Source organism: Tricharina praecox (genome assembly GCF_024521635.1).
Source record: "Tricharina praecox strain CBS 144465 chromosome Unknown BZA05scaffold_35, whole genome shotgun sequence".
Lineage (NCBI taxonomy): Eukaryota > Fungi > Ascomycota > Pezizomycetes > Pezizales > Pyronemataceae > Tricharina > Tricharina praecox.
Window position 1 is genome coordinate 164,884 of NW_026250437.1, and position 12,364 is coordinate 177,247.

General features: G+C 55.3%; 4 protein-coding genes across 4 annotated transcripts; all 4 read right to left on the minus strand.

Annotated features, from left to right (window-relative positions):
• Positions 1-490: 490 nt before the first annotated feature.
• BZA05DRAFT_427467 (kinase-like domain-containing protein) lies at positions 491-3,344 on the minus strand (the record flags this gene model as incomplete). Its single annotated transcript, XM_051486061.1, has 8 exons — positions 491-724; positions 794-881; positions 940-1,280; positions 1,347-1,402; positions 1,499-1,618; positions 1,681-1,908; positions 1,993-2,074; positions 2,229-3,344. 8 exons carry the CDS (start codon positions 3,342-3,344, stop codon positions 491-493), a joined length of 2,265 nt encoding a protein of 754 aa, XP_051335392.1.
• A 3,806-nt stretch (positions 3,345-7,150) lies between these two features.
• Positions 7,151-7,925, minus strand: BZA05DRAFT_411371 (uncharacterized protein). Its single transcript, XM_051484987.1, has one exon. It carries the CDS (start codon positions 7,685-7,687, stop codon positions 7,421-7,423), a length of 267 nt encoding a protein of 88 aa, XP_051335393.1. The 5' UTR covers positions 7,688-7,925; the 3' UTR covers positions 7,151-7,420.
• A 1,638-nt stretch (positions 7,926-9,563) lies between these two features.
• On the minus strand, positions 9,564-10,856 carry BZA05DRAFT_187337 (uncharacterized protein). The gene is made up of 2 exons (XM_051479367.1): positions 10,398-10,856; positions 9,564-10,315 (listed from the first exon to the last, which is right to left on the minus strand). The coding sequence occupies exons 1-2, from the start codon at positions 10,684-10,686 to the stop codon at positions 9,651-9,653; spliced, it is 954 nt and encodes a 317-aa protein (XP_051335394.1). The 5' UTR covers positions 10,687-10,856; the 3' UTR covers positions 9,564-9,650.
• On the minus strand, positions 10,857-12,340 carry BZA05DRAFT_187341 (beta-lactamase-like protein). Its single transcript, XM_051479368.1, has 4 exons — positions 12,155-12,340; positions 11,904-12,096; positions 11,348-11,844; positions 10,857-11,286 (listed from the first exon to the last, which is right to left on the minus strand). The coding sequence occupies exons 1-4, from the start codon at positions 12,178-12,180 to the stop codon at positions 11,028-11,030; spliced, it is 975 nt and encodes a 324-aa protein (XP_051335395.1). The 5' UTR covers positions 12,181-12,340; the 3' UTR covers positions 10,857-11,027.
• Between the last annotated feature and the right edge of the window lie 24 nt (positions 12,341-12,364).

Below are 12,364 nucleotides of genomic sequence, written 5' to 3' on the forward strand. Positions count from 1 at the left end.
TGTCCCCCATAATCCTCGCGCCAGCTAACGAGCCCCATCCCCCCCCCTCCCCGCCATTTTCACCCCACGCACAGCCATTCACAGTAAATAAGGTAACAAAACACAAGAAGAAGAGACCACAGGAGGCAAAGTGAAGTGCGTGACAGGTCGAGTAAAAGTTAAAGAAAAAGAAGTAGGATGCAGAGTTGAAGAACGTAAGTAGTAGTAAGGTAAGGTAAGAAGTAATTGCCGCTCACAAATCCCTCCCAGATTGTCGGCTTCGGTTGGTTCAGGTATTGGTTGTCCCCGCTGTACACAAAAAAAAAACACACATTTGAAGGAAAAGAGAAAAAAAAGAAGAGAAAAGCAAAAACACCCGTACCATCCATTAAGAACTGTCCACACGATGGCGGTGGTAAGTGTGTATCCACCCAGAGTGAAGAGTTTTCTACATATCTATCGAAGATATGGGCTTCACCTCCCTCATCCGATTCCGTAAAGAGAGGTCGTTTCAAAGATTCTCACGAGGCTCGGCTTCCCGGTATGCTTGGGCCCTGGCAGCTTCGGCTTCTCGGTCATCTCGAGACTTGGCGGCTTCAGTTCCCTCATCCTGGATGGTCTCCCGGAACCACGGGTGCTTGAGCGCATCTTTGGCGGTAATCCTCTTGTTGGGATCGTAGACGAATATCTTCTTGAGCAGATCGTGGAACTGCTTGTTGAAGGTATTGTTGCTGGGGATGATGTCCTATTTCGACTAATCAGAACGATGGGAAGAAAAGCCAAGATATCACGGCTGGAGAAAAGGTAAACAAACCTGCAGATGCTTCATCGCGTTCACGTACTTCTTGCTGGCCCTAGTAGTTTCCGCATTAGGGTAATCCAGCCTGGCTCCCTTGAAGTACCTAGGTAATGTCAGTGAACGAGTCGCCGGGAATGCACGCCAAACGGATAGGTCCGTACTTTGAAGCATTTGAAGTGTTTCCACCACCGCTCTTTCCCGCGATTGCCCGAACCAGCTTCGCGTCGATACGCGGCCCGCAGACGGCCTGCATCATGGCGAGATGCTCCAGGTTGTCGTGAGTCTGGAAGAGAGCATCGCCGGTATAAAACTCGACCAGAATGCATCCGATGCTCCAGATATCACAGGGGAAACTCCATCCCAGCCCCAGGATGATCTCGGGGGCCCTATAATGTCGAGTACTCACGACGCTAGAGTGGTACTCGTCGTCAAAAGTGGCCGAACCGAAATCGATGAGACGGATATCAGTATCCAAGAGTATCCGTCGAGTCCGTCCTTGGCGCTGGGTCAGGTTGGACGACGACGGAATCGAACGGTTGTAGTTGTACGTGTGGAAGCCGTTGTTGACTAGGAGGATATTCTCGGGCTTGAGGTCCGTGTGGATCAAGTTGAGATCGTGCAGAACTAACCAATCAGGTCAGCATCCCATCCCATCCATCCATCCATCCATCCATCCACCCATACCGAACGCGGGGAAAGAAAAGGGAAGAAAGCACTCACACGCAACACTAGTGAACAGCTGCCGAGCAAAACTCTGGATGTGCGTGCTAGGAAACGGAGCAAACTGATTCCCCTTGAGGAAATCAAAAACACTCATCCCGAGGAGATCGGTAACGATACCTGGAGATCTTCGTCAGCAGTGAACTCAATCGGGCTTTTGTCGTGTGAGCGAGAAAGCTGACAGATATGGTTCTTGTAGTCGAAGCAGTCCCTCAGATGAATGCACTTATTCCTATTCTCCTTGTCATTGCAGGAGAGGGTGGATAGAACTCGCAGTTCGATCCTCGACGCATCCCGGTATTTCTGGACCGATCGAATCACTTTGATCGCACATTTCGTACGTTTCGTGCGGTCGTAGGCCTCCACCACCTTGCCGAAGGTGCCCTGTCCTAGTAACTTGGTGATGCGATCTGAACACAAAAAAGGATTAGTCCGGGTCGATGGTCGATGGTGGTGCACAGAATTGTGGGGGGGTGGAGGGAACGACTACGCACATCGAGCAGTCAAATCCGTATTCGGTGAAACAATGTAGTGTCCGTCGTTGTCGTCAACCCTCTGTTGACTATTTCTATCCGGCTGTTATACCAAAGAAGAAAAAAGGGCGACCAGTCAGCAGCGTCCCATCCAAGTGCCGAAGAGAAAAGCGTAAAGCGTATACGAGGGAGGGTGGGTTATCGATCCACCTCCGCGAAACGAACGCTGATTTTTTTTGCAAAGCCAGACTACTTACATCCTGAATTGGTTGCACGTAAACATCCTTCGCCTTGATCGGTGGTTTCGGTGGCGGGTGATAGCTCGCAAACGCATCCAGCGTGTTGGCAGCAGCAGCAGCCGCTTGACTTGCCCTCGTAACCCTCTTTCGCTTCTGACCGTTGGCGGCGACGGCAGCAGCAGCTGCTGCGGCGTTCGAAGAGGCGGCGGCGGCGGCGGCGGAGGCAGTGTAATCCTTAATGCTGCTCACGGACCCCAGCGAAGTCCCCGCCGTGGTACCATTGACGCTCGAAGCACTCGAGTGCGCCGACAGAGTGGTGGGTGAGGCGTAGCCGTTGAGATGTGGCGTCTGCGTCGCAGAGTAGGCGTGGCCCTCTGGTTGACTTCCGTACACGGGTTCGTATTTGACGGACTGTGCCGACTGCGTTGACTGAACTTTTCGCTTCTTGTCCGCATGACGAGGCGGAGCGTTGTTGGCGGCGGCGGAGGCGGCGGTAGCAGCGATCGGATATTGCACGGTTCCATTCTGCCGTGAGGAGGACGATGCCGGAGCGGGGGCCAACGCCGCGGTGCCTGCTGCTGCGGTTGCTATCGCCTGGTGTTGTCGACCGCTGCGAGACGACACGGCAGGAGGGGGCGGACTCGGCGAATCGTCAATGACGATGATCTCCTTCGGGGGTCCATTCCGATAAAATTCCTGCCAGTCCGGTGTCCGCCGGCGGGATCTCCGGGGAGCCGATGACGAAGTGGACGCAGCTTGTGTTCTCGACGCCATCGTTCCTGAAACTGTCGTACGCGTTTCCACGGACGAAGATGGGGACGAGGCCGACGACGGAACTGGAGCTGTCGCTAGCGGGCTCTGAGGCTGGAAGTACGGTAGCGGAGCGGGTAATCGCTGGTGGTTGTGGTGAGAGTGGGAGTTGAGCGAGGTCAGGGCAGCGTGCGGGTTGGTGCTGTGGGTGTTGTTGTTGTGGATCTGGAGCGGTTGGAGGTGGTGGTGGAGGAGTTGGTGCGGGTTGTGGTTGTGGTTGCTGTGGTGGTGGTGGAGGTGGTGGTGGTGGGAGTAGTTGTACGAAGAATAAGGATTGGCGATGTCGAGTGGAGCAAGTGCGGTAGCTGTGGAAGGAGTCGACATCTGGAAAACGTTCCGCGTATTTTTTTTATTCGGCAACGCTTTGCAAGTGCACACGACTCAGCGAGGAGACTCGCTGAGGACTATCGCCAAACCGTTATCTTTTTTTTTCTCTTTCTCTTTCTGCCTCTGGCTCTTGTCTCTGCAGCGCGAAAAACGGAAGGGGGTGGTATGGTATGGTGCGTGTGGTGTGCGTGGTGTTGTGTGGTAGTTGGCGGAATATTGTTTTGAGTAAAATTGACGTGGGAAGGCGAAGGGGGGTTTGGAGTGCCGAGAATTTGTGGATAACTAGAGTGTATTGGAACGAGGCGGAGAGACCGAAGCAAGCAGACAAGCAGGCCGGCAAGCAGGTAGACCAGCAAGCAAGCAATACCAGCGTCACTTGAACGAGGTGAGAAGGGGGGAGACGGCGAAGTTGGGATCGGTGGAGAAGGAACTCTGGCCACGCCACACGCAACAGCAAGCGGTTGAGGGGGTTAAAGGGAGAAGCCGGGTGTCGTGATTGTTCGACTTCGTCTTATTCTTGTCGTTGAAGTTACGCTAAAGGGAATAGAGTTGTTTGGAGTTTGTGGCGGCGTGTGAACGCTGCAGAGGAGGAGGAGGATGGGAGGGAAGACGGAGGGACACGAGAGATGGAAATGGAAGCAAGCCAAGTTCGATTGTTGCCCGCGGATTCTATAGTAAAGGGAGTTTTTTTCTTCTTTTCTCTCTCTAAGTAGGTCGGCTTCAGGTCTATAGTAGGTACGCAGATGGTTTTCTGATCTTGTTCCTCCGTTCCCCGTGTTCTCGTGCCGTCAGAAGTCAGTGGGGGCATGGGTGGTGCGAATATCCGTGTCGTAACAAGCAGCAAGCGAGACCGCTAGAGTATCGGCTGCGGCGGCGGCAGTGGGAGGCAAGTCGGAGCAAGCAAGCAAGCAAGCAAGCAAGCAGGACGCAGTTGGCAGTTTTGGCTGAACGGGCGAGTCTGAATGGATCGTGGCAAAAGCGTTTGGGAGGGGGGGAGGTGGTTGGAGTTTGGGGGTCTCGTGAATTCTATTCTTCTTTGACTGCTTCTGGTCTTCCCGTCCGTTTCTGCTATGTGGCCGCGGAGGTCTCGGTGATTGGTTGTGCTGGCCGGGTTGACGATGGTTAACGATGGGGTGTATTGGCGGTGGTGGTGGTGATGGTGGTAGTGGGTGTGGCGGCGGATTCACGTTACTTCTTCTTCAAGCAGGCAGATCGATATCGAACCAAGTTCCGATTTGCAGGCTGCAAAAGAAAAAGAAAAAGACGAATAAAACACCAGAGCGAAAAGGAAAGGGAAAAAAGAAGAAGAAATCTCTAAAAACGGCAGACAGACAGGAACTCTGCCTGTAGAGTATAGTTAGTACTCAATGGAGTGGGGTACGATATCTAATTGAGAAGACGCAGCCAAAGAAAGACGGAGATGCTGGTGCTGATGATGTCGGTGTTGATGATGCTGATGCTGATGATGCTGATGATGCTGCTGGTGATGATGATGATGCTCCGAGTTTACATAACACCGGCCGGGCCGGTGGCACTCTAGAAGTGGAGTGCTCGCCTCGAGCCACGGAAGTGGTCGTGAATTGTGATTTGCTAGAGTGCTGACCCTCGCAGCAGCCACACGACTCAACGAGTCTGGTTTCCGTGTGTACAAAACTCGGCTGCAGCATAGCCTCCGAGCCCGGGTCACTGGCCTGTCTTGTTTATGTCCGTCTGTTCATTTCCATCCGGGCTCGCGCGTCGGCGGTCGCGGAGGTGGTGGTTGTGGTGCTGGTGGCGGCGGCGGCGATGGCATTATCACAGTAATGATGGTGGTGATGGTGGTGGTAGTCATGGCGGTGGTGATGTTGCGCGATATAACGGACTCCAGAGTCCAGAGTACCTAGTTTAATTATGTATGTACGAGTACAGCATCGCTTCGCTTCCGTCTTTCACATTCCCAGGCTCAGCAGACATGTCCGATGTGCATTATTATGTGATATCCGTAACTCCAGCTTCAGCTCCAACTCGAGTTCGAATCTCGCACATAATAATAGCGATCGATACGAAGCATCCTCATCTTCACGAGTTCGAAGTTGCAAGTTTGAATCCGTCGAATCTCGTAATAGCCATACATACAAACAAACCATCCTCTCCATCCGTCCATCTCGGCCATTCCTCGTCCGTCAAAAACTTACTTACCTACCGAGATCGCCATCGCATGAATGCAAACAGGCCAAAAGCCAAGGGCCCACCCACCGCCCCACCGCCCACGGCCAGGATCCATCCCATCCCACGGGGTCGATCTGGGCTTGGACGGGTTAAGGGCTAGCCGGTAAGTACTCTAGAGCACTTTTGCAGGTGGTGGTGGTGGTGGTGGTGGTGGTGGGCGCTGGACGACCCTGATCGTGATCATACCGTACTTATGATGTGTGCGGAGAGGGTTTCGACACAGCGATGATGTCTTTTCTCTTTTTTTCTCTCTCCTTCTTTCTCTCTCTCTCCCTTTCTCGCGGGAGGCGGGGGGCCAGAGCGCTATGTACCAAGTTGAATCATCAAAGCGACGAGAAGTCCATTCTCTGTTTTACCTTCTCTCTCTCGTGAACTGAGCTGAACTCGAATCTGGGTACTCTAGGTAAGTTATCCCTTGAGCTCTCGAAACGCGTCCACTCTCCCACAGAAAACCCTGGCCACTTTACGCCCCTCCCCTCCCCCCGACCGCCCATCTCCACCCTATAACTACGCGTATCTATCATAGGTAGTACCTACCGTAGTTACATGTCATAGAGTACATAGGAGGTATCTCGCAATCCGCGTCTGTCGCTCAACGGCTACTGGAAACATTCCGGCCAGCAAGTACCCAAGTACTATGTTACGCCCCCCTGGGCCCTCACAGAGTCCCCACGAGCCCGTCCTGTCCTGTCCTGTCCTGTCTGTCCTGTCCTGTTTTTGCACTCTACCATACCATACCGTACCGTACTATACACCCTGCATGTCACCGTCCGCACCGCCATCCGCACCACCGACCGCACCACCGTCCGCACCGCCGTCCGCGGCGCGCGCCGCAGGCCGTATATAGTAGTACCTACTACCCAGTGGAGTGGAGTGGACAAGTAGTAAGCAAGAGCAAGCAAGAGCAAGCAAGAGCAAGCAAGAGCAAGCAAGAGCAAGCAAGAGCAAGCAGACATCACAAATTCCAGGTTTGGTTTACGACGTGCGATCGCCCAGAAGGGCGTGGTATGGAGGGTACGTGTGGGCAGGGGAAGTTCTCTTCCGCTCCGTTGCTGCGTTGCGCTGCGTTCTTAACTTCTTGTTTGTGCGACGACAGACCGGCGCTCGCACTCGTCCACTGCTCGCTGCTGCTGAGTGCTGCTGACTTCATCTGCTGCCCGGTGCAAGGACGGCAATTTGGATTTTGGATTTTGGGGGAATTGCAACTGCACAACTGCAACTGCTGCAACTGCGAGACAGCATAGCATGGCTGCTCACTGGTGGACACGGTGGATACTGGGGATATTTGTGACACCGGGGACACTGCGGACACTGGGCACTGGATCGTAGATCTGGCGCTGCCTGCAGAGTCAGCGAGACGATGACGAGAAGACGAGAAGACGAGAAGGCTTGAAGGGATGCACGGCGTGCACGGTGTGCTTAGTCAAGCGCAACCACCACCTCCACCGAAACTGAACGACTGAACCCCACATACGGCAGAGAGCAAAACAGCAATCGAACACCAGCCGCCGCACGGTGAGCGGTGTGCAGTCAGCGGTGTGGGGAACAGGAAGCAGGCAGTCTCGAGCTTACTCTACCTACCGTCCTACCTCCGAACCTACCTACTCGAGACAGAGAGAGCGAGAGAAGTCAGTATCTATGCATCGCTTCTTCTTCCTCTTCCTCTTCTTCCTCCTCTTCCCCTTCTCCCCTCCCCCTCCTTCAAAAAATTTACGATAAACCCTCCCCCGATTCCCATCCCTCTCATCCCCCAGTGTTTCCATTCTACAACCGAACATCGACCGTAGCTAACGTTCTCTCGGCGCGTTCTCATTCCCGAGCGAGCGGAGAGGTGTCGGGCGTTGGGTCGGGTGTCGGGTGGCGTTCTACATTTCTACACATCTTGTGGCGCGCCAGATGCAGAGTAGGTAGGTTGAGTAGGTAGGTTGAGTAGGTAGGTTGAGTAGGTAGGTTGAGTAAGACTCTGTTACTCTGCTCAGCGCCCGCTTCCCCTTCCCCTTCCTGCAGTCCGGCCGGAACCACGGCAACGGCGACAGCAACGAAAAACGGAAACACGAGGTGTCAACAAACAGCACGACAAAGCAGCATGTGCTATTCCAGAGTAGCAGCAGAGTAGCAGCACGGTCAGCCATCAGCCATCCACCGGTAAGCGCGGCCCCGTGGAAGAGCAGCGTTTCAGCCACACAAGGCTGCTGGGGGAGGGGGTTTCGAGCGGGTGGCTAGTACTCTATGCATAGAGTACTGTAAACGAGGAGGCGTCTAAGCGCGGAGGATCTTACATACACTCCAGGCGCTGGCGCGTCCGGAGCGCGTCCGGAGCGCGGGCTAACAGGATACATAAAACTGAGGGGTGGGGTGGGGGTGGGTAAGATGGGTGAGTGATAGTTTGTGCACCACCCTCGCAAGTCGCGGATCGAGTGGCAGAGGGGGGAGGTGGGTTTTCGTTTTCGCAGCGGGGATGGGGTGTAGGAGTGAGAATGGAGTGTAGGAGCGGGCTTACGCGCTGGTGATGGGTAAATCCACGAGGCGGGTGCGAGGCGGGGTTTGTTTTTTTCTTTGACGTGCTGCATGCTTATGCGCATGCGCGTGAGCTTGAATGACTACTCCGAGAACTACTTGAGCTAGCTTCGTTGATGTTGTGTATGCTTCCAAGCTTCGTGACGGACTTGATGCGGCGGAGCCAGGCTCTAGGTGCTCTGGAAGACTCATTCAAACTTTGGTCTGGGGATGATGAATGATGAATGAGGGTCATAATTTTGAATAGCGTCACACAGATAACAAACAGTCAGCGACTTGTTATGTAAGTACACACTTTTTTACCCCTCGAACCGCAACCCAAGCTCAATAGCCCCCCATAGCCGCAACCCGCGCTCAACAGCCCCTCAATGCTCATCGCAAACCAACCCAGCGCCACTGACACTCCTCCCCCCCTCCTGCGCCGTTTTGATCTCCCCGCGATCCCCACATACTCGGAGATCCTTTCGAACTTCGTCACGATGATCCCCCGCCACGCTCGTGCACATACTTCCTAGGTACGCTGCTTCCGGCTGTTGACATCACCCAAGCGCCATTCGCCGCCGCAGGCCCGCATACCCCGCAGGCCGCAGACCCGTCCGAGGGTTTTCGGACATCGAACGGTGGGTCGGTGACAGCCCATGTGCTTTGTCTCGATGCGGAGTCAGATACCATCTCCTCGCGCGCTGCCTTTACCCAGAGTACTCTACCTACCGATGTGTAAGTCTTACGTAATCGCATGGCTGTCAACGTCAACGTCAACTTCCCCGGTGAACGAATTCGGCGCTGCTTCCTGGAGCTGCACTACCTAGCCTATAGTAGCCTGTCCACGACCCCACGACTACGTAGAATCGATATCTCCTGGAGGTGGATGGACTGGTTTGGATGGCGAACGGATGTCAGGAGGAGTGGAGCACAGTGCACGCTGAGTTGAGTTGAGTCGCCTAGGTAATGGCGGTTAACTATGTGCAAAATGGCTGAATGTGGTGTGAGTGCGGGTGGGGGTGGGCGTCGCTTGCCCCCAGGCGCTTCGAACGGCACAAAGACCTACCTAATCGACCGTCGACAACCGGTCGAATACCCATCGCCAAAGGGTCCCGGCGATCAATGCTATGGAGCTAGTGCTTAGAGGATTGAAACCGAAGATTCGCTTCTACACTGGTAATCCATATTTTGGTCTGGCTACATACTTTCCCAAACGTCGGTACACCGTACCCATCGGAAAGCCTGCTACATTCGGCTGTGGCTAATGTGTTCCTAGGTGTGTGTCTCTATTCACGTAAAATCACTCGGTATTGAAGTCACTTGGGTAAGAAGATCTGTGAAGAAACGGGGTATAGTACGACACACGGTTTGGGCGGTCAAGCTTCCTAGTACCTATTCAAGCGTTTTCGATACTATTGGGTGATTTACCGAATGGTAACAGCTCGACTCTGCACAGGGCTATCCATAACATGGCTTTTCTTTGCGGTGTCATGGAAATTCGGAATGCGATACTCAGTTACATTGAAGCCAAATTGAATGCTTTACTACGGCTAATTCTTCTCTAGGTACAATGTAGGCAGTCCCGGTGCCCGCTCCTCACTCATCGATCCTAACATAACTCGGCGCGGGCGTATCATCGCTCAGATCCGCCCAGGCCGTCCAATGCCTTCCGACATGCCTCCTCTCCTCCGCCTCATCCGCAATCGCGACGGCCAGATCCGCGACCGAAATCCCATGCAGGCGACCCTCCATGGCCTCAGCACTGTTCCTATCCCCCTTCAGCGGGAGAACATCATACGCCCACATATACACCCCCGTCCTCTTCCCGGGTCGATACAGAGAGCTGGGGCTAACAAAGGACCACGCAAAATCCGCCCTGCCCTCAAAAAACATGAAGCTAGTCCTGCAGGCGGTCACAAACTCCATCGCTGCATCCCTGTTTTTCACCTCCTGTTCATACGTCTTTATCACCTTCTCCTCCACCTCCCCGGCCGTCCCCGCCTTCAGCGCGAGCCGCGCATTCCGGTACCCCCGCAACGCGACCCCCGACGGCCCCAGGCGCTCCTCCATGTACGTCACGTGCGCGTGCGAGTCGGCTATGCCGCGGCGGTAGTCGAGCCACCACTGCGGCGACTCGAGGACGGAGACGTGAGGTTGTCCCGGTAGGTGCAGGGATCCCGTGCCGCCGACTTTAATGAAATACGGGACGCGCGCCAGCTTTATTGCGAGGATGACGCGCCGGGTTACTTCGAGGAAGGGCACTGCACCCACCCACCAGGACTACGTCAGCATCGAGGGGGAAGCGGGGGGAAGCGGGGAGGGGAGGGGGGGAAGGGGAAGCACTGTATTTCAGCGCCGCGAAACCGGCGGCGTGCGGGCCGTACTCGTCGACTATCACGTCGAAGCCGGCGAATGCCGCTGCGAGCACGGTGATGTCTGAGGTGATGTCGAGTTGCTTCGGCGTGTAGAGCGGGTGGATCCCGAGCTTTTCGGGGTGTCGAGAAAGACCGGTCACTCGGTGGCCGCGCGAGATTAGCTCCTTCGTTAGCCAGCTGCCGCCGAAGCCGGTGGCGCCAATTACGGCTATGTTCAGCGGAGTGGTGGGGGAGGGGGAGTAGGTGGTGGAGGCCATTGCAATAAGGGAGGTGTGGTTGGTTGCCTAGGCATCGAGACGATGGGGGTGGATATTATATGAGTCTGTGCCATTGAGACGGTCCAGCAAAGATGGATACTGGCAGAAGCTATCCGGCAGCAGGTGGGGCAGATCATCTCCAGATCCCCAAATGTGGGGTTTACTCTGAATTCCCAGCAGGGTTGTGGACCCGAGCCCGGCCGAAGCGGTGGTGGATCTGCCAAACCCTCAAGATGGAGCCTGTATAGTGATTTACGATACTTCTGGAATCACGACAAGTACCTCAACATCGTCTAAAAACGTATAGCAAGTAGATAGGTGTTACAAAAAGCCCCACAAAATCACGGCAACCTCCCAGTCTTTAGCCCCTCCTCAACCCACTCCTTCAAATCCTGATCCAGCAGCCCCATCAGCACCGGATCCGTTCCCTCCTCCACCCAGCTAACATCATGCGCAAGCGCCAGATGCACTCCCATCCCCCTCAGCACCCTAAGCTTGGCCATTGTATCCTTCGCCGCCGGAATATCCACATGCAGCGCCCCCTGGCTGCCATCGGGATTGCACCACGTGGCAATATCGTATTTCCCCTCGAGGAGGCCTCTGGGAATTGTTATTTAGCCACATTCAAGCATTGCAAGGAAGGATAGATGAAACAGCGTACCGTGAGTGACAGCAATCACTAGCCAACAGCACCCACTCGCCGCCTTCAATCCTGACGGCGCACGCCAAGTTCCCGCCCATATGTCCCGGCGCCTGGATAACCCACATGGTGCCATCGCCCAGAAAGTCCATCGCCCTCTCGAACGGCCCAAACCTCTTCCACGGGCCCCGCAGCGCCTCCCAGCTCTCGGTGCGATGCTCCGGATGGAAGAAATTCCCGTCCCACGGAACATCCGCTAGCTCTTCTCCGGTGGCCGAGAAGTGCCCGGCGCCGCAGAACTCCGCCGTGCCTGGCCCGAAGTACCCGGTTGCCCGCGGAAACAGGGCGCGGATGGGCCGGCAATGGTCCCAGTGTGCATGGCTGAAGATCACAGTATCCACCCCCTCTGGAGGTACTCCCGTACGCCTCTTGATCTGCTGCTCGATCGGCTCTGGTGGAGCGAAGGGGCCGAGCGGGAACATGTGTTGGCGCACCCACGGAGTGTAGTCGTCTGGATTCTTCACGGGAGTCAGTAAGGGGGCTTGGAAATGGCAGGCCAACCAAGGGACGAACGAACGGAGGTGTTGCCAACATCCCACACGATCTGACGGCCGCTGGGATGCGAGATGTGGAAGGCCCAGTTGAACATTGTAAATGGAGTGGCTGCGGCGCCGGCGTGCAGGAAGTTGGCTGTGGCGGTGAAGCTGCCGCCCGCGAGGAGGGTGAGCTCCACGTGGCTGTCGGTTTGGGGTAGCGGTGAGGACATGATCCTGTGAGGAAGGGTTATTGGACTGTCTTCAGCAATCTGAGGGGTGGGATGGAACGTGCAATGGTACTGACGCCTCACTACACATGGCTGCGAATCTTTACAGTGATACCGAATCGATAGAGTGAACTCCTTTTCTAGCACTCCTCTGGTCCTCCAGCGGTTTGATAAGGGCATGGCCCAGCCCTCGAGGGGTATCGCTCGTACCATCCCGGCACGGCTCATGGGCGATGCCGCAGGTGTTCTTGGTGAGTCCCAAGCAGCAGTCTCGT